Source organism: Chlorocebus sabaeus, chromosome X (genome assembly GCF_047675955.1).
Source record: "Chlorocebus sabaeus isolate Y175 chromosome X, mChlSab1.0.hap1, whole genome shotgun sequence".
In the NCBI taxonomy this organism is placed as follows: domain Eukaryota; kingdom Metazoa; phylum Chordata; class Mammalia; order Primates; family Cercopithecidae; genus Chlorocebus; species Chlorocebus sabaeus.
Window position 1 is genome coordinate 80,660,273 of NC_132933.1, and position 24,809 is coordinate 80,685,081.

At 46.2% G+C, this 24,809-nt stretch overlaps 1 protein-coding gene across 4 annotated transcripts in view; it reads right to left on the reverse strand.

Moving 5' to 3' along the window:
- The window catches only part of NHSL2 (NHS like 2), a 241,104-nt gene that overhangs the window by 52,383 nt on the left and 163,912 nt on the right, over positions 1-24,809 (reverse strand). Inside the window, exon 1 of one of the 4 annotated variants that reach the window (XM_073013571.1) lies at positions 15,097-15,745. The exons of the other annotated variants lie outside the window; for them this stretch is intronic. Within the exon in view, the coding sequence (XP_072869672.1) occupies positions 15,097-15,139 (43 nt within the window). The 5' untranslated portion in view covers positions 15,140-15,745. Of the gene's footprint in view, positions 1-15,096; positions 15,746-24,809 lie in introns of those variants that run through there. 4 annotated transcript variants of the gene reach the window in all.

Below are 24,809 nucleotides of genomic sequence, written 5' to 3' on the forward strand. Positions count from 1 at the left end.
CCTGTGTTATTGCTCTCATTTTGCAGATGAGAAAATTGAGGCTCAGAGCATTGCCTAGTAATTAGCAGAGTTAATTCAGATCTATGGGGGTCAAAAGCCCATGCCTTTCTGGCTAAACCCCTCAGGGAGCTACGGGAGTGTGGAAGGGGCATGGAGTTCAGAGGCACTTTGATATTTCTTGACTGTATAAGGGACCACTTTACTCAGACCTTCAGGGCCCTAGAGGCAAGTCCTGTGGGGATTCCCTGCCAACCAGCAAGGGAGGACAATGGATTCTAAATCAGGCTTTCCTGGATGACGACTCTAACTACAGTGACCTTATTTTCTGAATCTCAAATCAGAATTCTTGGTCTGACAAGCAGAATAAAATACTTGAAACTGGGACTTTTCTGGAAAATCCAGGGCACAGAGTTGCTGTACCTATACCACATGGCAGCTACATAATAGGCACTTCTTGGCAAATTCTGACCCAGACACCTTGGTCTACCACATCTCAAGAAGATTTCTTTTAAAAAACAAAAGCTGTTTTCTGGGCCTCACCCCAAATTCTTTCCATCTACGTTTCTTGTTTGTTCGTTAAATTACTTCCCTTACTTGCTCTTATCTTTCCTGTTTACAGCTTTCTTCTTGGTCTGCCCGAAAGAGCTTCTAGGTCCTGCTTGCTGATGGATGCTATAAGTGATTGAGAGAAATCATAAGCAAAACTGCTTGGGGACCATGGCAACAGGGGCCATGGCAACAGGGGCCAAGCACTGAGAGACAGCCCTTCCTGGTTTCTGTTTTAGACCAAGTGGTGCTGATAAGGCCTGATGGTCCCATTGTGTCTGCTAATCAGGCAATACTGTTAGCAGAAGGCATTATGGCAAAAATTCTGGTTCCAGAAAGAGCTTTGCAATGCTGTTGCTTTACTGCACCCTGCATTGCAATGGCGGGCTCATGGTAAAGAGCATTGCCAAATCCAGGGCTGAATCTAAAATTTGCCCCAATTACTCCTCACATGTGGTTCAAGTATACTTAGAGCTCCATGATGGACAGGCAGGCAGGTCCCAGTGTTAGGGTGACAATTGCAAAAGTTTAGTTGTCATTCTCTTGGGCCTGGAAGTCGAGAATCATAAGGTTACTCAAGCAATACATCCTAAGGATTTATACTGACGTCTGGGAGAGAAGGGGCTTTTAGTGAATTGGGGTGCAAAGTCTCTTCCCTTGGAGGTTATCTATCTCTCTGATGTACTAGGTGCCCTTGAACAAAAGGGTGGGCTCTGGAGGGGCTGTGAATCTGCCCTGCCTTTTTCTTGTCTTTGTTTTTTTTAGATGACGAACTCTTTCAAGCATATGAGAAAATATTAGGAACAAATTCATTTCCCTTTATTTGCCCTATAACATTTTTCCTAAAGAAATAAAATATTACAGCTTGAGTTGAAGCCCCTGCATGTTTTGAAATGTGCTATGTATGTGCTCATAAAAAATAAACTACACAGTATGGGTTCTATGTTCTTAAACTGTATAAATTGCATCAAATTGTACATATCATTCTTTGCCATCATGAACATTCACGGCATATATACCATTGTTCACCTGTCTCAGAGTTTCTCTAGGGTAAAGACCTAGGAGTGCAATAACCGAGGTAAAGGGTGGTGTATAACTATTTATACACTGTTAGATGCAGTAACTGCACTTTCATAAAGCTATACTGGGGTCAGGCACGGTGGCTCACACTGGCAATCCCAGAATTTTGGGAGGCCAAGGCAGGCAGATCACCTGAGGTCAGGAGTTCGAGACCAGCCTGGCCAACATGGTGAAACCCCGTCTCTGCTAAAAATACAAAAATTAGCCAGGCGTGGTGGAGCATGCCTGTAATCCCAGCTACTCGGGTGGCTGAGGCAGGAGAATCACTTGAACCCAGGAGGTAGAGGCTACAGTGAGCTGAGATCATGCCACTGCACTCCAGCCTGGGCAACAGAGTAAGACTAGGTCTCAAAAAATTAAATAGATAAATAAATAAATAAAGCTATACTAGGGGAATATTCACACACATGCACACATATAAGTCCAAGGATGTTCATTGCTCCATTGCTAGTAATAAGGTGAAAATGGAAACATCCTCAACATCCATCAACGGAAGGTGAGGCAGACAACCTGTAGGCCACCCACCCTATAGAATACCCTGGACTTTGGAAGGAAGCAGGCCCTTTCTCACCCATCTCCTTGACTCCTGGATTGAAGAAATAATGTTGCTCACAGCACAAGGCCAGGTATTCGGGAAATGAATGGTAACTGCTGGTGTATTGGATGGAGATACCCTGACTACTGCCACGTGGGGGCCTGGCCAAAGTTCTACATCTGCAGAGAAACCACCTTTCCTGGCAACAAATTCCAATATATCTGGGGAAATAGTCCAGAGAATAGATTAGAACTCAGGTTGTAGAACCATCATAAGGAGACAGACTTTATAAATATTTGAAAGCAATATTAGCAAATTGATGAGATGGCTTGCCTTGTCTCAAAGCTAATTGAACAAGAGAAATAAAAGTCTTTTTCTTTTAGTTGTGAACATTGAGAAGTAGACGTATTTGTGGTACCTGGCTGTGTGTTGACTTGAGAAGTCCAAACTTATCTCTAGAAACACAAGTACACTTGCATTTACTAGGATCTTAGCAGACACAAGTCAGGAAGTTTAACTTGAAAAATGACGTGAATAATCTCAACAGATAATACTTCTTGAATGTCTTTATGCATTAGGCACTGAGGTGGGTGCTTTGCATTCTTTGTCTGGACTAGTTTTCATAACAACACTGCAAGGGAGATACTATACACCTCATTTTATTGGTAAAGAAATGGAGAGGTCAAGAAACTTGCCCAAGGTCACCATGGTTAGTGATAACCAGGATTTGAACTTAGATCTGTTTGGTTACAAAGCTTGTGTTCTTCTCAATACTGCACTTTGGAGATAGAAGTACTAACCCAGTTAATGAATTTGCTGAATTTGGCCTTAAACCTAATATATCAAAGAGGAATCCGACAATGTTCTCCATGCCTCCCTCACTCACAGCCTCCTTCTGAACAGAGTTGACATATGGATTCCTCAATCTTGGATCACTATTTACTCATTCAGTAAATATTTTGTTGAGTGGCTACTCTGTGCCAGGCACTCTTCTTTAGGTCACAAATGGACACACCAGATAGCCTGGGCCTGAGTCAAGGGTAGCCATCTTTCAGTTGGGTCTGAGGGTGCCCAGAGGTCTATGAAGTGCTCTGCACTGAGGACTCAGGCTGATAAGAATGTTCCAGAGGGTGGAGTGACCAACTGACCCAATAAGAACCCCTCTCTTGGGGAGTGTGTATGTGACAGATACCTACAGAGGAGCATAGGCAGTGAGGTGGCCCAGAACCCAGGAGAAGCCCAGGGAGACAGCAGTAGCAGAGCCATGGGGAATGGGGAAAGCAAAGTTGTGGGGAGCAGTCTTGTTCAGCACTCCTGAGACATCAGTTGTGAAGAGCAGTGGCTGCCAGGGACGGGCTCACTTATACATTAATACTTACACTCATGTCCCATCACCCAAGGAAACGGAAGCACACCTTTGTTCTTGCAACCTGAAACAGGCCATCTAACCTACAGCTCTTGGAAACTCAGACCATGAAGGGCTGTGCTTCACAAGGCACAAGCTTGCACTTCTGAACCTGGCTCTTGAGTTCTGTATTTGGTCTTCTTGGTGCGTGTGTGTGTGTGTGTTCATGTGTGCATGCATGTGGGGACAGTGAATTAAAATACATTTTGCTGGACGTCCCCCTCTGCCAGCAAACTGGCATCCAATCCAGGCTTCTTGGTCCTGGCTTGTGATCAAGAAACGGTTCTGCATGAAGCTGAAAGAGGGTAGTAAGGATCAAAGAATCTCTTTTGACACTCTAGGACTTGCATCACGTGGATTTGTGGGTCATGGGCATCCTGGAGTGTGGCTAGACACCTAAGGTCTTGGGGACACAACACTTGTGGGCTACATCCACCACTGAGCTGTTGTGAAAGCCTCAACCATAGTCATGGGGAACAAGTGGAAAATCTCTGCCTTCCCTGACCACACTCCAACCCCCACCACCTCAGGTTCTCATCCTGTTCTCCAAGCACACATTTGAAAGGCTTATCACATGCTGTGATGGGGAGAGAGACTATGGAGGAACAGGCACTCCTATACACAGCTAGTGGGAGGGTCAACTGTCAAAAAATTTTAATGCACATTCCTGTTTACCCAACAATTCCACTTCTAGGGATTTCCAGTATAGATTTAGTGCACATGAAGATACATGAACAGAGAATACATGAACATTGGAGTACTATGTGTAACAGCAAAATACCGGCAACAACTCCAATAGAACACAGGTGAGATAAATTGTGGTTCAGCCATATAATGGAATTCTCCGCAGCCATTAAGAAGAATTATGTAGCTAAGATATGTACTGATATGGAATGTTCTCCAAGATACAATGTCAGGTGAAAAAGCAAGGTGCAGAATGTTGTGTATAGTATGTCATCAGTTACATTAAAAATCTTTATCTTTCTTCCCCACCCCTTCTCCATACACACACACACACACATACTCACACATACTTGTATATGCACAGGTCATTTTGGGAATGACACCAGAAACTGGTATCTGTGCTCGCCTCTTGAGGGGGGAGCTGTTAAAGTGGGGATGGGGGGTTAGGGGTAGGCAGGAAAATTACTTTTTTTCACAAAATAGTCTTTTACACTGTTGAATTTCTTTCCACAAACATATAGTACTTTAAAAATGTAACAGTAATAAGCAAAAGCAAAATTAATTGCAGAATTCCTCATCAATAGGGGATTGGTTAAATAAATTGTGGTATAGTCTTAGTAAGGAATACTACACAGCTATTGAAAAGAAGATATATTCTGCCATACAAAGATGTCCATAGACATATTAAGTTTTAAAAATCAAGGCTCTGTGTAAAATATATAAAGAATTTCATTTATGTAAAAAGACATGGCTGGGCACGGTGGCTCACGCCTGTAATCCCAGCACTTTGGGAGGCTGAGGCAGGAGGATCGCCTGAGCTCAGGAGTTTGACACCAACCTAAGCAACATGGTGAAACCCTGTCTCTACAAAAAATACAAAAAATTAGCCGGGTGAGGTGGCCTGTGCCTGTGGTCCCAGCTATTTGGGAGGCTGATATGGGAGGATCACTGGAGCCTGTGAAATTCGGGGCTGCAGTGAGCCATGATTGCACCACTGCACTCCAGCCTGGGTGACAGAGCAAGACCTAGTCTCAAACAAAACAAAACAAAACAAAAAACAAACAAAAAAAACAAAAAACAACAACAACAAAAACAAGATATAAATACAAACACACATGCAGGCATATGCATAGGAAAAGTTCTGGGATGATATACACCCCACTGTTAATGTGCGTAGTCTTCGAAAAAGACTATAATTGGTCAAGTTAAAGGCGGACTTTCATTTTTACCCTAAATATTTGTTGATTCACTTTAGATTATTTTTTCTACAATGAGTTCACATTTTATTTTACAATAAAACACACAAATGATAAGTTACAGGCAGGATAAAAAGTCCCACTCTTAGAGGGACCTGCATTCTAAAATTTGGTTTCCCTCTACACTCCTCCATCCCAGATCCCCCAGTGGCTTCTTAGAGCAGACAGACCCAGCTCCCAAGCCTGGCACTGGAGGTCTCAGTGCTCTGGGTGCATCTCACCTTTTCTCCCACTGCCCCTTCACACTTTCCTCTGGAAAGGCCACTGGGATGCCTCCCCAGCCCCAAGCAGGTGTTCATCTTTTTTCACTTATTCAATTTGCTTCCCCCGTGCTCTGTGCACCTAGATACTGCTTCCTCCCCACCCCACCCCTAGTTTATTGAACTTCCTTTCACTCATGCTATACGACCCAGCCACCTCCTGCAAGCTCTCTGGAATCCTCTTGCCCATTAGCGAGTGAGTATCCCAGGGACTCATTCTGAGCTTGGGAAGTTGCCTTGTGACATTCTTTATTGGGCTATCTTGTATTGTTAGTTAACTTCCACAGAATCATTTAACTAAAATGTGAATATCACTCTTTTGTTTATGAAGCACTTTGACAACTATTACTTTTTTTTTTTTTTTTTTTAACAAATCCTCCTGTCCATTTCACGAGGTAGGCAAGGCAAGTATTGACATTATTATTCTCATTTCATTGACGAGGAAACTGAGGGGTAGGGAGGCTTCTTGTTCAAGGTGACACAAGTAGAAAGTGATCTAGAGGAACCTAGATCTTCCTGACTAGTCTGGACACCTGCTTTTGTTCCCCCAGTCAGAATATAAGTCCCTGGAAGACAGGAAATGTGTTTTCAATGACTTTGTGCACAATAAAGGGGCAAAGGGAAAGTCATCAACATTCTGACGGCAAGCTTACAAAGAGGACAGGACAATCGGCCAACCGAAAGGTATGTAGTGAGGACTTGCCAAATGCTTAGGTCAGGGCTGCATGCTGGAGGGAGACAAAGGCCATCTTCATGTGAGGCCAACGCACCAATGAATTAGGACACAATCAAATATGTAATGAAGGTGATTTGAGGTGGTACCCAGAGGAACTTTTTCCTTTCTTTATTATTATTGTTATTATTTGAAACAAGGTCTCCCTGTTACCCAGGCTGGAGAGCAGTGGTGAAATCACAGATTACTGCAGCCTGGTCAGTCTGGTGGTGATGTGTAGTATGGACTGAAGGAGGCTTAATAAGGGGCCCCAGAAAATGTCACCAAGGTGCTAATGCCCAGAAGAGTCAGGCCTTGAAGCCAAAGTCAAGGCCATTTCACGGAGACCCATGTGGGAGTTGTGCTTTGTCATGTATTATTTAAGGTGTTAAGAAAAATTATCAAAAACTTGACAACAAGGCAAAAAATATCACTGATACCCTTTCAGGAGCATATGAGAACACCATCCATGCAGCTGTTTGACTTACAATTCCCTATTGATTAAGTCCCAGACTCAGTAAAGTTAAAAGTTAACTTGTAGAAGATGGGTAAATTGCAAATGATTTTTGTCTGATAGAAATGAAAATTAATTCTGTCCGGTAGAAAAGGCAGCCACAAAGGTTATCATTTTATTACCCTGTAGATCTAACCAGTTTTTGTTTTTGTTTTGAGACGGAGTTTCGCTCTTGTTACCCAGCTGGAGTGCAATGGCACGATCTCAGCTTACTTCAACCTCCGCCTCCCAGGTTCAAGCGATTCTCCTGCCTCAGCCACCTGAGTAGCTGGGATTACAGGCATGCGCCACCACGCCCAGCTACTTTTTGTATTTTTAGTAGAGATAGGGTTTCTCCATGTTGGTCAGGCTGGTCTCAAATTCTTGACCTCAGGTGATCTGCCTGCCTCAGCCTCCCAAAGTGCTGGGATTACAGGAGTGAGCCACCGTACCCGGCCAGAACTAACCAGTTTTGTATCCAACTTTTTTTGTTTGTTTGTTTGTTTCTCGAGATGGAGTCTTGCTCTGTCATCCAGGCTGGAGTTCAATGGCATGATCTTGGCTCATTGCAACCTCCGCCTCCTGGGTTCAAACGATTCTCCTGCCTCAGCCTCCTGAGTAGCTGGGATTACAGGTGCGTGCCACCACCCCCGGATAATTTTTTGTATTTTTAGTAGAGATGGGGCTTCACCATGTTGGCCAGACTGGTCTTGAACTCCTGACCTCGTGATCTGCCCGCCTCGGCCTCCCAAAGTGCTGGGATTACAGGTGTGAGCCACCAAGCCCGGCCCCAACTTTTAAATCTTATTCCAGCATTTTTGTGAAGTCTCTCACACTTTTTTAAAACTACTTTGTTGCAGTAAAATATATGTAAGATACAATTTGCCCTTTTAAGTGTACAATTCAATGGCATGAAACGTATTCACAATGTTGTACAACCATTACCACTATCGATTTCCAAAATGTTTCATCACCCCAGACACACTGTAACTGATAAGCAGTAATTTCCTATTTCTCCCTCTCCTAGGCCCTGGTAACTTCTAGTCCACTTTCTGCCTCTATGAATTGGTCTGGTCTACATGTTTCATATAAGTGGAATCAGACAATATTTGTTCTTTTGTGTTTGGCTTTTTTCGGTTAGCATAATGTCTTCGAGACTAAACTATATTGTAGCATGTGTCAGAACTTCATTCCTTTTTTTGGTTGAATAATATTCCACTTTATGGATATCCCACATTTTATTTCTCTACTCATCTGCCGATGGACATCTGGGTTGTTTCCACCTTTCAGCTATTGTGAATAATGTCTCACTGCAGGTCAGACCCCCAGGCTGGGATGACCCCCAGCCCAGCCTTCCTTCATAGCCCAGGCCTTCTCATAGCCCAGTGCTATGAACGTTCATGCAATTGAACAAACCTATTCAAGTCTCTGTTTTCACTTCTTTTGGGTATATACCTAGAAGTGGAACTGATAGGTTATATGGTAATTCTATGTTTAACTTTTTGAGGTAATTATATGTTTAACTCTCGTATCTTTTTTAAAAAATCAGCTTTACTGTAATGAGTTAAATAAATCTTTGACACGTGATCACTATACATTTGAATGAGAGTCATGTTTTTACCCCTTTGAAAATTACATCTTGATAAGGTTGGTTTATTTACCTTGCTTTTTTTTTTTTTTTTTGAGATGGAATTTCACTCTGTCTCCCAGGCTGGAGTCCAGTGGCATGATCTCGGCTCACTGCAACCTCTGCCTCCCAGGTTCAAGTGATTCTCCTGCCTCGGCCTCCCTAGTAGCTGGGATTACAGGCACCTGCCACCACACCCAGCTAATTTTTGCATTTTTAGTAGAGACAGGGTTTTCCTATGTTGGCCAGGCTGGTCTTGAACTCCTGACCTCAAGTGATCTGCCTGTCTTGGCCTCCCAAAGTGCTGGGATTATAGGCATAAGCCACCACGCCCAGCCTACTTTGCTAATCTTTAAAGCAGAAAGCTGACCCCTGCGCCTCCCTGTGACCCGCATTACTTACTGCATCTCCCTATAAGGAAGTATGAGAAATGAGAGCCCCCTTGTTTAACCAATGAGGCCAGCAAGATACTTTGGTAGATCCAAAGAGAAAGGAAAGTTTAACTAGGGTCCTGTGGTAGTGATGGGAAATGAAGTCATGTGAGGGCTACAGACCATGTATATCTTTATTACTGCCGGGAACATATGAAGATGGAACATCTTTCTCCTCTGAAACATAAAACAACTGTTGGTTCTCTACAGCATGATGACTTCTGCTAAGAAAGCTCTAGAGAAAAGCTTTCCTTTAGGTGAACTCTGGTACCAGGCAGACCACAAGGAGGCCCACTGGGAGAGGTGCTAGAATTCTTTTTGTTCAGCCTCAAAATTTGCCTTCATTGGCATCTAACAGGGGAGGAGGCCCTGAGGAATCTGTTAGGCAGGGAAGGAAGAGAAAAAAAGGACTTGGCCTTGAGTTTGAGGAGGCGGGTGGGCACAAAGGTCGGGGAGAGTGCGCAGCGTACAGGTGGCAGGGAGGGAGAAGGGAGCAGCTGCTCTGCCTGGGACCCAACTCCTCAAAGGGGATTTTTAGTTGCCTCTATGTTTTTAGTTGCCTCTACGTAGTCTTTTCTTCAAACTATACTCCCCGCCACCAAAAAAAAAAAAAAAAAAAAAAGAATCTCTCTAGAGCAGTGATCATACAGAAAATCAGAGGTGTTCTTGGTCTCATACATTTTTAATGTTTCAAACTAAAAAAGTTTTGCTTTTTTGAATAGGCTGACATTTTAAAATACCTGTATTTCCCCCCTTACAGCTCAAAAGGAACTAACTGGATTTTGATCCCAGTTTTCTCACTTTTGAGACAAGATATGGAAGAGCAAATACGTGCAATGGATGAATTTCACAGGTGGTTAAGAAGGTGCAGGAAAAAGAAAACCAGAATAAAAAAGAATATCATGGTTATAAATATGATCCGAATATATCTATTTTTGAAAACATAATAGGCAAGTTAAGAAAATAAAGGTAAAAACCTACTTTCTTCTGACACCCTTATTTTGCTATCTTGCAGTGCTAGGTCAAGATGAAATATATATAATAAGCAAAGAACTGCATGTGTCTTTGAGAGGGGCTGGGTGGTACAGGGGAGAGGGCCTGGGCTATGAAGGCAGGCTGTGTTGGGGGTCATCCTAGCCTGGGGGGTCTGGCTTGCAGTGAGGTCTTTAGATTTGCTTTAGCAAATCCCTAGATCTCTATTTTCACATGTTTAGGGTGAAGACAATAATTCGTGCCTTAGAGGGTTGTTAGAAGGGTCATAATAGAAGGCGTCCAAGAAAAGCACGAACAAAGCGCTGTGGAAACCTGGTCTTTGGTACACATCACAGGTACACATCACATCACTTACTGCATTGTTCTGGAATAGTCCTTTTATATATCTGTCGCCCCGGTAATACCAGAAGTTCCCTGTGACTTGTTTGCCTCTGTATCCTCCTTGCCTGTAAGCCCAGTGACTGGAACATCATACCCAGCCATTCTGTCTTTTAGCAAACACTTACTAGGTCCTACCAGCTTCCAACTCTTGATAGCCACACTCTGCCCTCCAAACCACTGTTCTCTCCTTGCTGCCTCCCCAGCACTGAAGCCCCAGAGGCTCTGACCTGACCCCTGTGGTGGACACTGTGATGTGTGCCCAGATTCCCGTTCAGGACTGAAGGCCTTATTCCCTCAGCCATGGTACTGCTGCTGGCTGACGGCCCTCTCTGGGAAGTGCCCAGCTACCTCCTCAGACAGAGATGCTTTGCTCAAGGCTAAGCTTCCTCCTGGGAGCAGCCTGCATCTAAGGACTGGTCCCCTCAACCTGACTCAGAACAACTCTAAAGGACCAACCCAGCTCCAGAGCTCCCCAAGTGTCACCTGAGGCTGTCATTAGGACAGCATCATAGCCCAGTTTCTCCCTCCAACCAGTCCTGCCTCTTTCCCTTAGACTCCAGATGTTGATCCCAGAAGTACCCCAATAAACTTCCCACATGTGACCTGCAGGCTCCAGGCTGGGTTTGTGGCCTGTGCAGGCTCTGGCTTGGCATCTGGAAAGCCTCAATTCCAAATGACACCAGGAGCTGTGATAGTCCCCAGGACCAGTCACCGACATAGGCCTCACTCACAGTTATATTTCTCTCTCCCCCTCTCTTCTCAAGCTTTTCTTATAAAATGCATTGGGAACCAAGGGTGGAGGATATAGGCCGGTAAGCAAATGATGACGGGAATGTGAGAGATGCTACAACAGAGACACGAACCTGGTGCTAAGATGAACTTAACCTGGGGGATTTGGAGGAAGGCTTCCTGGAGGAGGTGCCATTTAAACTGAGTCTTGAAGGATGAGCTGAGGTTTGATGAGTGGGCAAGGATATGGGAAAGACATTCCAGAAAAAGGATACAACATTCTGGAAGGCACAACAGAGTGTGTGGGCAGGGGGAGCAAGGGGCAATAAAGTCTGGGACAAGAGTAGAGACAGATCGTGCAGGGCCTTCTAAGCCATAGGAACTTGGTGTTCAGAAAACATCTGCTGAGTGAATGCCACATTCCAGAGTTGCCCAAGTTTTGGCCATTGGGGTACGAGTTTCACAAGTTTTGCTGTACATAGGCACCACTGGTTCTATTTACAATTTACTTAACCTTTTTCTGTAAGTGAATTGGTTTTTTTTTCTTAAACAAATAAATCTATATTAAAAGAAATTCTATATGGAAACCATAACCAAAACCAAAAGGAGTGTCACTTGCCATAAATAGAAAGTGGCTGTATAAAGAAATACAATGGGAACAGAAGAGAGTAATTAAATTCTATGTAGATATTGTTGCCTGTCCATGTCTTTGAGCCCGAAGCCTGCTCTAGCTTTGTTACGAAAGAAGATTAGTAAGCATTACAGAGGTTGAAGAATAGCACCACACTGAGACCTTCTCCTTGATGTAATCAGAAAGCTGGAAAGAGAAGGAAAAGAGAATCATTTTCTCACCATGTAATTCAATGTTCTTTAAAGCTGTACTATGTACCATTAAAATCGCCTTGGAGTTTCCTCCCTACCACTTCACAGACTGTGAAAACAGTTGGTAAGCAATAAAATAGCCTACAAATGTGGTTGTTATTGCCTCTCTGTCGCTGTGTCCATTGTCTCTGGAGCCATTGCTTGGCTCAGCAAAGGTTTCGAAATCAGTGCCTTTGGCTACCCTCATCCCAACACTGTAGGGGGAAACCAGCAAGGGTGAGGCTGGAGAGAGGGGGACCCTGGGAATCCTAGACTCTTTGAATCAGAAGGGCCGGAGAGAGTGTCTTATCTTCCCACTCTGGGGAAGCTGGGACCACAGGAGGGACACAAGTTGTCCAAGGCCACAGAGGTGGTTAGTGTTAGAAGTCCAGGGAACTATTAACATGGAAAAAAACAATGGTATAGTTCATTGTTTTAGGCTACTGATTCCAGTAGCTGTTATCTGCAAGGCTGGAGTACGGAGTGTGGGAGAAGCCAGCCCATGAGGCCTGAGAGCATGGGGCACCATCAGAGATATCAAACTGCTGGGCTCTTCAGCCTGGCCGAGGTTGGCGGTGGGCCGGAGGCCTGGGTGATGGGCAGTGTGGAAAGAACCTACCAGAGGCTCAAGTGTTTATAAAAGAAACCCAAGGAAATGAGGGAGGCCAGCACATCAGAGCTGCTCCAAAGGGCAGTGCCAGGTCAGCCAGGGACATCCTGGGACTGGGCAAAGCAACTAAGCTTTGGAGTTTGACGGGCTTGGGTTCAATCCCCATTCTGTCACTTCCTAACTATGTATGACTTAAGGTAAGTCACTTAAGTCACTTAAGGCTCCTCACTGGAGTATAATGTGGGTAAGGATGGTACCCACCTCACAAGGTTGTTGTGAGGATCACACAACCAATACAATCAATGCAAAGACAACGCATCTCAGTCTATCTTGGTGCTTTATTTGCCTCCTGGACTCCTGCTAAAGTGTTGAATTTATTTTTGCAATACCAAGGCATGTAGGCAAGAAGAGGCCGGAAAGGGGAGGCAATTAATGCAAAGCTCCTAGCACAGGGCCTGGTACATTACTTAGCATTGCTTCCCTCCCCACCCTCGCCCCTGCACCCTGCGTAGCCAGACCCCTGACCATACATTTTCTTCTCTCTGGCTCCCTCCCCTAGCCCAGACTCCCAAGCCCATACCTTCAGGCCCTGTCTGACCTTGTGCTCACCTGGCCAACTTATCTCAGCTACGGGGTTAATGAGGAGTCTTTCAAGTATATGCAGATAAGAAAGTTGAAGGGTCACACTTCACAGGGTGGGACAGGGACCTCCTTCACCTAGAGAGACAGGGGAAGGTGGATGCTCTAGGGCAGATGCCTGGCCAAGCAGATTGTGTGTCTCAGTGGAGGGAGAGGTCAGCTGTGGCCTCTGCCTGTTGAGGTTGCGGCTCTGCTGGCAGAGAACAAAGAAAAGACTCTGGTCTCCTGTGGCATTAGAAGGCAGTGCCTGAAGCAAGTCCCTCCATTAAAAGCTACAAGACGGAAGGTTAAATATAGCCCTTTCCAGTTGTCTAGGACAAAGATTTATGAAATGTCAGAGCTGTTTTAGAGTGAGAAACGATCTTATCTCGGCTCTGTTTTTAGAGAGTAGAAAGGAGGCAATAGAGAAGAGAAATAAATCTGGACTTTCACCAGTGGGTCATGGGAGGCCGTCAGAGGATTTTGAGCAGCTGTGTCTGTTTTGTAAAGGCTCGCTCAGGCTGCAGAGTGGAGAATGGACTGGAGAGTGGAAGCAGGGAGCCCCAGAGGAGGGAGAGAGATGCGGGAGGCCAAACCAGGGGAGAAGTTGTGAAGATGGAGGTCGGGGGGGTGTTGGGCCTTCATCCCAGGTAAGGGCGGCCCCTCCTTCCCATTCTCTCTCCCTCGGAAGCAGAAAGTTTGCTCCCACAAGCTTTCTGCTTCTTCTCTAGGGCTTCTTCTCTAGGGCTCACTCTGTGTCTCTGTGAAAAAAGTAACCTGCAAAAGTTACCAAGACCCTTGGCTCCTTTTCAAGGCAGCCCACTGCACCCATGGAGGGTCTGTTGGAAAGTTCCTCCTTGTCTACAGACCTCAGCTTTGCCTCCTGAGGCCCCACGCAGACCCCATCTACTCCCGTCATCTGGTGACAGTCCCTCAGAGACCTGAAGACCAAAGATCATTTTCCTCTGATTCTTCTCCATGCCAAATAGCACGTGGTCCTCACGGGACTTTGGTTTTGGTCCCATTACTCAACTTTCAAATCACTTTAGCTCATAAACTCCTTTTGAGCATACGCCTGATGCAAAGGGCCAACTAAAACTCCAGAGACACAGCATGGACTCAGTCTGTCCTGACAGCTACCTCCACAAGCAGCAGCTTCCAGACATTTTCAAGGGCATGTCACTGTGGCATCATGCGCCTCCTCCCCCACCACCACGTGGCTAATCTTCTTCACAGAAACCAGAGAGGGGTCCTGTACTTGCTTCTGCCTTACTGCCAGGAGGTCTGGCTTGAACTGCAATTAGAAAGCTCTTGGTCCCTTGGTAGCAACCTGTGTGCACAGAAGACCAGTGACAGGCACCCCAAGGACAGGCCTCTCCTTGCCTACATGCCTTGGTATTGCAAAAAATAAATTCAGCATTTTAGCAGGAGTTCAGGAGGCAAATAAAGCCCCTAGATTGAATGAGATGGAATTTTCTGCCACCGAAGGGACAAGGCCTCAGAATCTGTGTTAAGTCAATTTATAGGAAGTAAGAGGTACAGTAATTCTTACACACACACACACACACACGTGCAGAATTCCTCCATCACTTTTATTAATGCTGTAGGATCCCAGAATATCAAGGTTGGGATGTGATCACATCCACCCTGTCTTCCAGAGCCATCCGATTATGAATTCCCTTCACAGGATCTCGGTTAAGTGACCATCCTGCCCCTCCGTGCACACCTCTAGAACGCGGTCCCACACCCTCCCAAGGCAGCCCAGGCTGCCCCAGCATAGCTGTGAGTGCAGAAAGCTCCTCCTCCTCCATGAACCCCAGTTCCTTCCCTTCCCCCCTCTGCTGAGCATGCACCCCTCCTCCTCCAACGACTCACCTCCCCGGATCCAGAAGAGGGTGACAGAGTCGGTTCTCTCCATCCCAGGGGTGTGGATAACCAAGAATCCACATCCAGCAAGTCCTCACGCTTGAGAAAAGTGTGTGCTGAGCCCACACTGGGGGCAGGGAGCCGAGGGGCTCCACACTGTCTCAAACCCTGTCCCCAGGCTCCTCAGTGGGTGCCCAGGGACTTTCCTGAACCCTGTTTCCCAGCACCCTGGTCCCATCGATCACATACTCCTTTGCCCAGTAAATTTGTTCCTGGGCAGCCCAGCCTAGGGAAAGTAACTCAGGATTCAAAAGTGAGTTTCCTCCCTCTTTCCCCACCCCGCTGCACTCCACCCACAGCCACCCTGGACCCGTCGGCCCAGTCACAGCGGACAGGCGAGGGAAGTTTTCTGCGAGTTGGGCTTATCTTTCTCTAGGTAAGGTTCTCAGCCAAAGGCCCGAGTCAGAGCCCCTCGGAGGGCTGACCTCCCGCTCAGCGGCTATCCTGCAGCAAGGGGAAATGAACAGGAACTGGCTGTCTGAGTCAGCGCCCCTGGTCTATTGTCACTGTGCGGGCCCCTTCCTTCCCAGAGGAGAGGCGTGCACAGGGATAGGCCTTGTTTTTTGCAAGTCTCTCTTCCACACACACACTTTCTCTCTTGACCTGGAACGAGTCTGTGAACTATGGCTGGATGCAATTCCATTCAATTTCCCCCAATGCCTAGCAATGGCCTACTCTACAGCACATAGAGGTCATCTCCTATCATCTTCACCACAGAGGAGCTAAAGACAACTAGTTTCATTTAATCCAGGGAGGAAACTGGGGCTCACAAAGGGAAAGGGGTTTTCCCAAGGCCCAACAGCTAAAGGATGAGACTTGGGATTATCCAGCTTGCTCTTTGTGGCATCAGGAGAACCCTGCTGATCTTCCCTACCTCTTCACCTACCTACACTTCTGCCAATAGACTGCAGATTCCAGCAAAGCCTATTTCCTGGTGCACAAAGCACAAGAGAATCACTGGCTTTCAAACACTGAAAACATATCTTGTTCCAATTTGTTTCTTTGTTTGGAAGGACAAGGACCCAGGAAACAAGACGCATGTGGGAGAAGCTCCTTACAAAGGGACTTCTTTGGTTTTCATTACTAAATGACTACATTGGCAAAATGAGCATGGGCGATGGATTGAGCCCTCGTTCCAGTAACTGTCTTCTAATCGGAAGAGAGGCATCACTGACTCTTGCTTACAGGGTGGAAAGAGACTCAGCATGAGATTTACTCTCTTTACTATCTTTGCCAAGGACACAGAAAGATAAGGAACCAGCTTTAACGAAGGCTCAAGATGGAGGTCCACATTCACACATGGCCAGAGCCACCTGCGTTGAAAAGACTTTCAACTCTTTGAGGGCAGGGCCAGGGCTCATGCATGGGTCTCTGGAGACCCTACCTTCAGAATGTATTTGTACAGCATGGTACACAAGCCATAGAAAAAGACTGAGGTGAAATCTCCAGACAAGGAGAATGCATTGTGTCCCTCAGGTGGGAAGAGGGTTAGTTTCCAGGAGCAAGGAATGGTTAGATGCATTCAAGAATTTAAGTAGTCTGAGGCGTAAGCACTGTTCACTTTAGCACCACTCAGAGGGTGACCTTGGCAAGGATGGCTTCACAGAGGCCAGACTACAGCAGGTTAAGGAGGGAAATGGGAGGGGAGGGGAGACACCTCTCAGGAAGTCTGGCTGTGGTTAGAGAGGAAAGAGGGCCATAGCTGGAGGGAGAGGCACAACTAGAGAAGTGAGTCAGATTGTCAGGATGGGAGAGATGCTGTGTGTTTTTAAGCTGAGGAGCTTCTGTGAAAACTGCAGTTCCACCCTACCCTCTGTACTCTCTGAAGGCTGAACTTCACTTCGGACCAATTAAACCAGAACTTCTGAGGGGTAGAGCCTAGGCATTGATACTGCTTCAAATCTCCCCAGGTGGCGAATCATTGCACCAGTTTTTAGGAAAGTCCAGTCTTAAAGCCCAGCTAGTGGGCTAAAGGCAAGGGCAGCCTGACTGTCTCACCTCTTTCACATTGGCAGATTAGCATAGGGGCTAAGAGAACAGACTTGGGAGCCCTACTGCCTGGGCTCAAATCCCAGCCTCACACCATTTACAGCCTGTGTGCCCTTGGGCATGTCACTTAATCTCTCTGAGCCTCAGTTTCTAATCTATAGACCACTTATGTAGTCCATGGTTTCTCATCTATATACGCCCTTTAGGAGCTAATAAAAGGACCTATACCATAAAGTTGCTATGTCGACTCAGTGAGTATCTGCATACTGCTCAGGCTACTGCCTGGTTCCACAGAAGCCCTGCTGGAGCTGGCCCGTGTTTCCTAGCAGTCCTCCTACGGCCTTTCTGACCAGTACCCTGGGCCTTCCCTCTAAGGTGCAGGAGGGCCACCTTTCTAAAACACTGCTGCTCCTACTCTGGGCTTGGCTCTCCCACTGGCTATTCTCTCTGGCCTGCCTCACAAATACCTGATTTTGTCATCCTGTTTCATAGTCACATCTCACCCCGGATCCCTCTGGACTGGAGGTGGCTGCTGTTGCTGTGGTAGGAGCTGCCATTGCACATGGCCAGAGCCACATGTTATTTGAGATGGGAAGACTTCACAAATTAGAGTCCCAGCCCATATTTGTCTTGTGTTCCCCCAACTGAGATTTGGGGGTTCTTTGGGCTGGAGTCATGGTAAGCTATTGTCCCTGGGTGGGGAAACGGCTGTGTATATAAGTTTCCATGACACAGACCTCATGTTTCTGGGGTTGGAGACCTGATAATGAGGGCAGTGGGGAGCCATCTTCATCCCCAGAACCAGCAGTGTGACCTCTGGCTCCGAGCATCATGACTCTCAACCTTTCCAACCTCGCTCTGTACCCTGGGCAGACAGCTCCCATACCCCAAGCCAGCCAGGAAGACGGTTATGGTGCAGGGTTGAGATAGTCAAGATTCTGGCAGCAGAGAGGCTAGAAGTGGCAGTGTTCAGCAGTGGGGAGGTGGGGGGAGTGTGAAGAGCTAAGCCTGGGAAGCTAGAAACCCCCAAAGCCAGGTCCCAGAAGCAGAAGCAGGGCCCTAGGCTGCTAGGTGGGTCAGAATATTCCAAAGGGACACTGCATGCCTTTTATCTTCTGTGTGGCATGGGGAAGGGGATTGCACATCTCTGAGACAAGCTTAAAGGGCTCAAACGGCACCCCACCTGCACCCCACCTGGCCAGGCCTATGAATTCCACAAAAGGAATTGATAGAGGTGGCTCTGTGCTACCCTCCCCAATGCCAGAAACAAAACTCAGAGAACACACTCCACCCAAATGGTGGGGAGCAATTAGGAGCCTCACCCTGCTCCTGGGACCCCATATCCCTCTGTCTGTGCTCTGGGAGATTTTGACAGGAAATTGACTTTTGAAATAGAAAATCTGCTATTGAGAGAAATGAAGGTTTCATCAAAGACAATTTACTCCACATGACTGGAGATGGCACTTAGGAGGCCACGTTAGCCCAGATTGTTTGAAAGTACTGCCTAGCGGTGGTGAGGAGCTGATACGTCAGTGTGCAGGGTCTCCTATCAAGGACATCTTTCCTTGTAGTCTCAAGCATCATTTTTGCCTCTTTTCAATGTCAGAGCCTTGTCTGGTTTCTCCCAGCTTGATAATGGCTATATGGCCATGACCATGTAGCCTAGGGTGTCTCTACTCTGTTAATGAGGAAATCCCAGAGGTCACAAGGACAACTCTTGGGTAGTGGTGGTGGCAGTGGTGGGGAAAGAAACTGGACAGTTGCCCCTATTGATCTCTGTAGCTGCATGACCCTGGGAATGTCACCTGACCTTTGTGGATCCATAAAATGAAAGGTTTGTGGGAGATTAGTGGTTTCTGAGTACATACCTCACCTTTATTAAAATACCTGGGTCTCACCATAACAGAAACAAAAAAAATCTGCTTTTCTCATGGAAGACTTTTCAATGTTGCCATGCAGAAATAATAATATGCATGACCATATATAATATACACTGTGCTCGGCCTGGCTCAGTGGCTCATACCTGTAATCCCGGCACTTTGGGAGGCTGAGGCGGGTGGATCACCTGAGATCGGGAGTTCGAGACCAGCCTGACCAACATGGAGAAACCATGTCTGTACTGAAAATACAAAATCAGCTGGGCGTGGGGGCGTATGCCTGTAATCTCAGCTACTTGGGAGGCCAAAGAAGGAGAATCGCTTGAACCCAGGAGGCAGAGGTTGCAGTGAGCTGAGATTGTGCCATTGCACTCTAGCCTGGGTGACAAGAGTGAAACGCCATCTCAGAAACACACACACACACAGACACACACAGTGCTCCCCCAAGACCCCCTCCACATCCCTCTCACCCCCGCTCGTTGAGAACCCCTGGTTCAGGTGATTTTTAGAGACCCTTCCTACCCTGATCATCTTGAGCAATAACAATGGTAGCTCACACACGCTCCTTGCAGCTCACACACACTCCTTGCTTACTACATAGCAGGTGCTTTACATGCAGCACCTGATTTCATCCTCACAACCACCCCATGAGGTAGGCACTATTAATTCCAACTGACCAAGGAGGCTCCATGAGCTTAGGTCACTTGCCTGAAGACACACAGCTTGTAACTGACCAAGTCTAGCTGAGAATCCAAGAGCTGTGGAAGTCTTCACCATGTTCAGACTTCAAGCATTTTAGAGGAAGAGAAAAACCCACAACATTTTCCTGATGATTTCCCATCCAAGGGGAAAACTAGAAAGCTTTGCTTGCTTAATCAGATTTCAATGGCACCCAGCACTCAGAGAAGACAAGGTGGTTGCTAACTGAAGCCACCCAGCAGCACTGGCCTAGGCTGGCTTTGTTGTTAACTGGGTGTGACAGTGGAAAACAGTATCTAACACTCTTGTTTCAAAGCATCCGTACACATGTCATGATAAGGTTTTACAATATGCAGCATTTTACACTTCACAAGGTCTTTGAGAACGTCCCAGATCGTTTGCTCCTCAGGCTATTATCAACGTTCCTACACTGCAGATGAACAAACTGAGGATACAGGGGTGAAATTCCTTCCTCTAAGGAAGGATCTGAACTTGAGTTCAAACGTGCAGCTTCCCACACTAATTTCATGATCTCTCCCCATTCCTTGTAGCTGCCTCTCTCCACAAAGGTACCTAATTTTGTCTTTATGTCTTCCGAGTGTGTTTGCTGGCTCAGGGAAATGACATGATTTGGTCTCTCAGCTTGACAAAATGATTTCCCAGCGTAATTGTTGCATGTGTTCATGGTTTTTATTATTCTTTGCACAAACAGCATTATAACATTAATGGAAATCTAAGGGAAAGAAAAATCCACCAAGCCTGCCACCCACAATAAATCAAGTTTTGATTTTTCCACAATTCTCTTCCAATTATTGGCCATGTGCAGACATACTTTCTGCAGGGTTTGTAGAGCTCAGCATAGAAACAGTTTTGTGTTTTGCCTTTTGCGTGTTATACTTTATTATAAGCATTGTTCATGTTGCTCAAGTCTTCATAATTAGCTTTCATATTTCACATTTCATATTTCAGTGAAGTTGGATGCAACATATTTATTTTGCCATTCCTCTGGTATTTGACATTAGGGCGGCCATTGTACCTTTCTTTTTACACATGTTTTTTGTTTCCTTCTACGTTCTGACCCAGAAAATGTGGGCATATCACGACTGGCCCCAACCCCCAGGGTCTGTGCCTCTGCCTCCAACACATCTCTCAGTTGTGGGAGGAGAGCACCAGGAAATATTTTGTTCGGTGGCCTAGAATTTTAACTTCTTCCGTACCTTCCAATGGACTCATCAAGTCTGACTAGAAAATAGGTCTTTAGGAAGAAGGTCCCAGGGGGATAGCGGCCAATGGATTCCCTTGTAAGTCTCTGCCACTTTAGCTTCCACCATCCTGAAATCGAGGATGTGAGAATTCAATAAACTTGTGAAGATGAAAGGGCCAGGTCAACTATAAAAATGCCTTGCAAATGTAATGAGATGATTTCCTCATTTTGTTTAGGTACAGAGAAGAGAATGGTGGACTCTTTTTCATCCTGAAGCACAGGTCACCGTGCTTACAGTGCTGATTCGGTTGCTTACGGGGAGAGGGATGTTGGACACCAGCATGATACCAGTTGTCTGGATCTGAAGCCTCTCTCAGCCTAATCTGGTTTAGGCTTAAATTCAAGAATCCTCTACTTTCTTATTACCTCAGGAATCACTGGCTCTAGCTTCTGGACCCAGCATGGAGTCCCCAATGAGTTCAGTTATTCCAACAACACAAATACGCCATCAAACAGACATGTGGTGGGACTTCTACAAGGCTGGGCATTGCAGCCCTTGTTGCCATAGAGATTTGCTAGCCCTACCACAAGCAAGCCCAGACCCCTCCTTCCACCACATCCAGTCTCCAGGGTTACTAATGCCTGTCACAGATGCAAAGATGCTGAGAAGCGCATGGTATGGTGCAATAGGCACAGGCTTGAGAGTTAGGCAGATTTGGGCTCAAATCCTGGCTCTACAACTTCCTTGTTACCAGATCATGGGGCAGCTCTCCTTCAGAGTCTCAGTTTTCTCATCTGTAAAATGGCATCAATAATCCCTGCCTGGTGGTTTTTCTGAGAGTTAAGTAAAGTTGTGGATGAAAAGTGCTGGCATATAATAGGTGTATGATGGATATTAACTCTCTTTCTCTTCTCTATGGGACACTAGTTCAAATAGATGGTTCATATATGCACAGCTATGCGTACGCTGTGTAGTGATGGTGGTGCTAGCACGCATCCCCCTCCCCACCACATACAGATTCACGGGGTGACTCACTCAATAGGTGAAAGGGGCTGTGAGAGTTGGCGAGAACTCATTCCCAACTCACGAGCTTAGCAGACAAGGCTTTCCAGTCTTAAAGCAACCTGTGCTCTAAGGTCCTGTTGGGCTTCCACGTGCTGTGACTGCCCCGCCCCCGCCCCCCCCCTCCTGGCTGTGTGACTGGTTTCCCTCATCCTTTCCCTGCTGCAGTTCAGCCTGGCTGCTCCTCCACAGTCTCCTAAACCTGCGGGGCTCACTTCTGGCTCCAGCCTCTGGGAAAAGTTTCCTCCCTCTGCAATCATAATCACCCTTCTTCCTTTGAAAAGCAATTTCAACTTTCAAAAGCTTTCCTAGCTATCTCACATGGCATCTTCCCAATTACCCTGGGAATCTGCTAAGGATCCCCCCCTGAGGATCTGTAGCTTTTTATAGCCAAAGGACAGAGGTAGCAGAGGTGGATGACCTGCCTAAGATCACTCTGCAGGTTACTGGGCAAGAAAGACCGGAACCCAAGCCTTCTGAGTCTTGGTCAAGGGTTCTTTCCCACCCTTTGGTATACAAATTGTAGCCCTTGCCCTTGAAAAGCTTACATTTTACTAGGGGAGGTAAACATGCAATAACAAATATAAAAATGATAATACCAACAATGGTAACATTATGTAAAAGGTGTCCATTTAGTACCGAGGAGGGAGTGATGAACTTCATTAATTAATTCTGTATGAAGGAAGGCGGTCAGTCAGGGACAGTTTCAGAGAAGAGGAAACACAGGATCAGGATTCTGAAAGCTGAATAGAAAACTGTCAGGAGAAGATAGCAGGTGGAGGAGGTATTACAGGCAGAGGAAAGTGCATTAGTGAAAGCATGGAAATGTTGAACAGGAGCATTTGGAGACCTTCAACTCATTCAATATGGCTGGATCAAGTTCAAGGTGAGAAGTGACAGTTGGTGAGGCTGGAGAAGTAGAAGGAGCCCAATCATGAAAGATCTCTAAGTTGTGCTAAGGAAAATATACTTTATCCTAGAAATGGGTGCTTCTCAAGCCTCAGGCATTGGTATCTCAGTTTCCCAACTTTTGCCATTTCCATGTGCCTCCTATACTACTATTTACTTAATCATTTTATTCAAAAAGACTCACTTTAAAAACATTTAACCTTACCCTAATTTAAAAAAATGAGAAATCATGGGTTTGATGTATTAGTTATATAGTTTTCGAATACACATTAAAATATATACAGAACTTGAAAGGCAAAAAGAGTTTTCTCTGTTACACCTACAATGATCCCCTGGACCACCTGAGATCCACTCCACACTTAGGGAGCAATCATAATCTCTCATATCCCAATTAGTAAGACTTGAGTTCATAGCAAGGGAGCACAGGGACAGTTCTTTCTGGTGGCTGTGTTGGGCATGCCCAGGAGAAGGTCAGAGGTGGAAGCAGGCAGCCCAATTCTGGAATAAGCGAGAGTGACTAAAGGTCTCGATTTGGACACTGACAGTAGGATAAGGGACGGGCTCAGATGTCTCAGAGGAAGCCTCAAAAATGAATACTTTTTGAATGAATTAGCAGATAGATGGATGAGTGAAACTGTAAAGTGTGTGGTGAGGGAGAGAGAGAGAGGAGTGAAGAACGACTCCCAGGATGCTAGTTTGGGTTACTGAAAAGACAGTGGGGTCACTAAGAGAAAATGGAAGAGAGAAAAGGGAGCAAGAAGAGAAAGAATGGCACAAGTTTAGCCTAGTGGGAGTGAGTGTTCAATCAGGGCTTCTGGGACGGCCTAGGGATTGTGAGTGAGCAGGTGTGGTGTTGTGGTAAGGTGTAGTAAGGTGGAAGGGAGAGGGAGGGAGAAGCATTTATGAGGCCATCTCCTCGTGCCTCAGCCAGAGGCTGTTCCCATAGCTACTACATCTAGGATGACCCTGGGTTGGAGCTGGCATTGAAGATACAAAGCAACTTTAAGAAATGAAACAATAGCCAGTAACTATCCCAAGTTGTCACATCAGCAATTATGTAAAAAGTTATCTTCAAGCTTCTGTACTGATCTGCACAGAGCATCTCCATGTAATACCAGCAGGTCCTGAGCCTTCAGCTCCAAGGCAGAGAAGCAGGAGACTCTGGAGGTGGTGTTTGGGCCATTCACCTAACGGTGGCCTTGGGAGAGTATGTGCCTGAAAGATTCTAAAGAAACTTCAATGCTCAGAATTTTTATTCTTTGGCTCAGTCCACCACAGAGGCCCAAATTCAGCCCATATAGGAGGCCAAACAAAGCCCTGTTCTGACAGGCAGGCTCCAGAGACGGTTACCCTGCCTGACAGCATATCCCAAGTTGCTTTCCTGTAGCTTCTCTCCCCACCACGCCCTAAAAGAATCCCATTGTAGGGCTGCCCCTAGGACTGGCTGGCCTTGGACAACTACCCTCAACTGCATAGCCAGTTCCAGAAAGAGGCAGAGGCAACCCTCTGGGCCTGAGCATGGCACACTTTTGGCAAGACAACAATCTGTTTATTGCTTTCTTATGGTAAACGTGAGCCAAACTTGGCAAAAACTTTTTCTTCCTTCCCACTGGCCTGAATGGTGGATGAGAGCTTCCCAAACAGGCACAGAGGGAACTGCAGGCTCCTCCTGGACTCTGTGTGATGCGAAGAGTGTGTGTGTATGTGGTGGTGGTGGTGGGGAGCGGTGGGTGCTGACAAAGGAGAAGAGGGAACTCCACCAAGACAGAGGGAGGAGGGCACAGAGAGAAAGTACTTGTGGCCCTAGTGCATGAAGCCTAACCCCAAGCAGCAGTGGAAGGTACTCTCAAGTGGCCAAGGGGTAGGTGGGAGGGTAAGAGTTGGTGGAAGTGGGTGAATGAATTAAGAGAAGTTGCTTCCA